General features: G+C 51.9%; 1 protein-coding gene across 1 annotated transcript; it reads right to left on the bottom strand.

The window, feature by feature from the left end:
• Nucleotides 1-368: 368 nt before the first annotated feature.
• UBB (ubiquitin B) lies at nucleotides 369-2,017 on the bottom strand. The gene is made up of 2 exons (XM_007124683.4): nucleotides 1,872-2,017; nucleotides 369-1,193 (listed from the first exon to the last, which is right to left on the bottom strand). Exon 2 carries the CDS (start codon nucleotides 1,185-1,187, stop codon nucleotides 498-500), a length of 690 nt encoding a protein of 229 aa, XP_007124745.2. The 5' UTR covers nucleotides 1,188-1,193; nucleotides 1,872-2,017; the 3' UTR covers nucleotides 369-497.
• Between the last annotated feature and the right edge of the window lie 2,171 nt (nucleotides 2,018-4,188).

Below are 4,188 nucleotides of genomic sequence, written 5' to 3'. Positions count from 1 at the left end.
GAAAAAAAAAAGCACAAGAGATAGTCAACAAATAAGCACGAGATTGAAAGCACAATTGAGCAGCCTGGACCACCATCTGAGGTGGAGGCACACAGGCAAGTCTGCTCTCAATATGCCTCCATATTCAATAGTTTTAAGTTCTTATACTTTGAAATGGTTTTAATGACACCAGAATCCTAACTTGTAAATGATCTTGAACAAAGGACAAAGTCCCTACACCTTGGCACACCCAATGTTTATCAAAGTCAAGTGACTTAAAATTTGGTCGTATTAACAACCTCAAGTTAAATCCCTTCTTTGAACACCACTTTAACCAGTTAGGAGTCCCCACCATCACTACATTTCAGGACAACAGACACCAAATATGCTACCATGCAACAAAACCTTTATTAACATTTTGAACAAGTTCAGCTATTACTGAAACTATCTTAAATTGGGGCAAATAGCTAGAGAGCAGAGTGGCCATCACTGGGCATTATGAATGCAAGACTGAATGATTAACAGCCACCCCTCAGACGGAGGACCAGGTGCAGGGTTGACTCTTTCTGGATGTTGTAATCAGAAAGAGTGCGGCCATCTTCCAGCTGCTTGCCTGCAAAGATGAGCCTCTGCTGGTCGGGGGGGATGCCTTCCTTATCCTGGATCTTGGCCTTCACGTTCTCGATGGTGTCACTGGGCTCCACCTCCAGGGTGATGGTCTTGCCGGTCAGGGTCTTCACGAAGATCTCCATACCACCCCTCAGACGCAGGACCAGGTGCAGGGTCGACTCTTTCTGGATGTTGTAATCAGAAAGAGTGCGGCCATCTTCCAGCTGCTTGCCTGCAAAGATGAGCCTCTGCTGGTCGGGGGGGATGCCTTCCTTATCCTGGATCTTGGCCTTCACGTTCTCGATGGTGTCACTGGGCTCCACCTCCAGGGTGATGGTCTTGCCGGTCAGGGTCTTCACGAAGATCTGCATACCACCCCTCAGACGCAGGACCAGGTGCAGGGTCGACTCTTTCTGGATGTTGTAATCAGAAAGAGTGCGGCCATCTTCCAGCTGCTTGCCTGCAAAGATGAGCCTCTGCTGGTCGGGGGGGATGCCTTCCTTATCCTGGATCTTGGCCTTCACGTTCTCGATGGTGTCACTGGGCTCCACCTCCAGGGTGATGGTCTTGCCGGTCAGGGTCTTCACGAAAATCTGCATTTTGACCTACAAAGTAAAATGTTAGTGTTTCACCTCAGGATTTTTTTTTACTGCTTTCATCGCTAATCAATTCTTTACAACGAACAGTTTACTATTCCCAACTGCCTTAACTGCGTTAATGACTCTCACAAACCTCCCCCAATTACTAGACTAACCGTTAAGTTAGTCACTGAACACAAAATTCCTTAGTCAAGACGGCAACCTAAACGGGATGGAGAATCGAAAGTGCTTTCTGAGATTAACATCCAGCTCTTTCTCCCTTAACTGCTGCAGATATTTCGTTAAAATGCCCCCGCCCAATTTCTCCCAAACCTAGTATCATGGCGGCATTAAAATAAAAATCCCGGTTAGACGAAGGTACGGTGCGACACCTTCTCCACATCGGAATTCAAATTAAAACCTTTCCAGAAGCCCCAGCCAACTACCTCTCTTCCACCTTCCCCCCCACGAACAAACACGATGCAATCTCCATCGGTTAAGTATCCGTTGGCCTCTGCGGGCTCGCGCGCCAACCGCCCCGCTCCCGACCCGTAAACAAGGCCTGCTCTTCCGGAAAGGCCGGCGCCGCGTCACCTCGCCTCCCCTCCCCCACCCCTCCCCGCGGCCTCCGAGCCCCCGCCCGCTCACCCTCACGAACGCCCCCCTCTCCAGTTCTCCCGGCGCTCGTAGGCCGTGGACCAGTACCTGTGAGCGAATTCGAAGATGGTGCGAATTCAACGACGCAGAGTCACCCCCACCACGGAACAGCAGGCCCCCAAAATGCCAGCCGCCTCTGAACGCTCCGGCTCGGCGGGGCCGAAATTTATGCAACGTCTGTTGCGTCACATATCACTCTTACGTAGGCGCCGTATCCGTGCGCCGCTGAAAGTAGTTCTCTCAGCCCCACCTCCCGCGACGCAGTTAGGCCCTTCGACTGAGCCCTAAATTGCTTAGAGCCGAGCAAAAGATCCTAACAAATCAGCTCACCTCTCTGCCAGGTGATCCTTCTCCTCCTTTAGGAAAAGGTAGGAAAATTATCGGGCGGATGAATTCGAGTTAAGGGGACCTTCCTCGAAAGCTCTGGAAACTTCCTTGCGGTGCCGGCGCTGATTGGTGCGGCGTGTGAGGCGAGGCCGGCGCTGATTGGTGGAGAACGCGGCGGCTCGGCTGTTGCTGGGCTCCGGCTGGAGTGGTTCGGCACCGACGTTGCTTAGTAACTGACTGCGCGTGCGCGACAGAGGGGCGCCTTCGGGAGAGAAGCGTACTTCCGGTCGGGGGTGGAGGAGGGGACCTTCGCTCCTTCCTCCAAGGCCCCGACCCCTTAAATGTCGGGTTTTCGGGGCTTTGGTTGGGACATAGCGGGCTACGCGGCGACTTTCCTGAGAAGGCGGCCCGGTCCTGGTCTGGAGGTGCCCAGGCGCTGGGCGGCGCGGCCCGCAGTCGTTTTTCCCGGTGTCTGCTCTGAAGCATAATCCCCCCTCACACTGGCTTGTTTTTATTTTGTTCTTGTATTGATCAGCGGAGCTGATCAATCACGGAGCGGAGCTTTAGTCACGCTTTACAGTTAGGGTGCTTTGGTCGTGCTCTGAGGAGATGAAATCTAGACTCTGTCGGTGGACTCTCTGCTGAGCCCCGGTTTCTCCCCCGACCGAGAAGGACCCTTCCTCCACCGCGGAGCGCCCCGCTCCCACCCCATACCGTGGAGGTTCCTCCCGAGCTCCCTCATCGCGGAGCACCGCTCCCCCTAGCCTCTCCCACGGCGAGGGCTCCCCCACTCCCCATCACCCCACCGCGGAGGACCCCCTCCCCCCACCGATCCCCACCCCAACGCACACTGCGAAGTCTCCCTCCCTCTTTCGCATCACGGAGGCCCCGCTCTCCCCCTCCCCCAACGCGGGGGGGGGGCCCGCCCCATCACCCTCCAGGTGACCCGGCGGCCGTGCTTAGATCTGGCACCGACCAAAAGTGCACATCCCTTTACCTCCTTGCAGTTTGTCCAGACTCTGGTGGGGAAAGAGGGAAGGTAGATTAGGGAGCCGAAAACCCACTTGGAGAGACAGAGAATCCATGTACAAGAAATAACTAGTATTTTTAGTGTCCCATCAATGTGTTGGTTGTGTACGCGACAATAAAGGTGGGCCTAACCAGCTCGGACTGGTTTCCGCGCACCGGCGGTATGGCCGCTCGTCCGCAGGGAGATAACCCAGGGAACGTGAGTAAGGCAGACGTGTTTGGATCCGGAGCCCCGCAGCCCCGCAGCCCCGCGTCTAAGTCATGCAGGTGGAGGCGTAAACAAACATGCGAGTGGCTGTTTGTCACGTAATAGCAGCCTCCCTAAGTTAAGAGGTGGTGTAACGATGTGCACATGAGTACCAACTGGCTAGCTCTTAGAAAAGGTCGTTAGTCATTAAATGACATCTCTAAGCTTAACATTAAGACTATGTCGGTGGAGCTGCAATGTGACAGGTTTATGCGTTAACGCCTAGACAGCTCTGAATTTATTAAAACTTGGTAAGATCTACTCACAGGAGTAATGGGAGAGGGAAATAAAGTTTCTTTAAGATCATTTGGATTGGGAGGTAGTTGATAAAATGTTTATTGCGCAAAGTATAAATTTTCATTTTCGTTAACCTGACAGTGAGTAGTCTGAGCTTGTTTCACCAAATCGCAGCTCCTCCTGAGTCATACATGTGAATTGGTAGAATGCTCTAGAATGGAGATCTCATGGTTTGATATGATGACTTGGCTGGGAATTCTAGCAGTTGCCAGAAATAAGTTAGTTATACAGCTTCCTGGTTTAATGTTTTACCGAAGGGCGTTTGGTAACCTCAACACAGCAAACTGTTTTCAGAAAGGAGGCCTGTGCCTTCCTTGTATAATAAAAGCAAGATGAATTTTTTATGGCCTGTTTATAAATAAAACTTTTAATAATAGCATCATTTCTGGTGATAAATTGTAAAAGGTAATTGGTAAACAAATTAAAGACTAGACGGGCAAAATCCCCCAAATCAGGAGTTTGGAA

Source organism: Physeter macrocephalus, chromosome 14, assembly GCF_002837175.3.
Source record: "Physeter macrocephalus isolate SW-GA chromosome 14, ASM283717v5, whole genome shotgun sequence".
In the NCBI taxonomy this organism is placed as follows: domain Eukaryota; kingdom Metazoa; phylum Chordata; class Mammalia; order Artiodactyla; family Physeteridae; genus Physeter; species Physeter macrocephalus.
The sequence above is the reverse complement of the archived record's forward strand: the minus strand, read 5'-3'. Positions and strand labels throughout refer to the sequence as shown.

Excerpts from the sequence above, each read along its gene's own strand:
- UBB (XM_007124683.4), bottom strand. The coding sequence starts at position 1,187 with ATGCAGATTTTCGTGAAGACCCTGACCGGCAAGACCATCACCCTGGAG.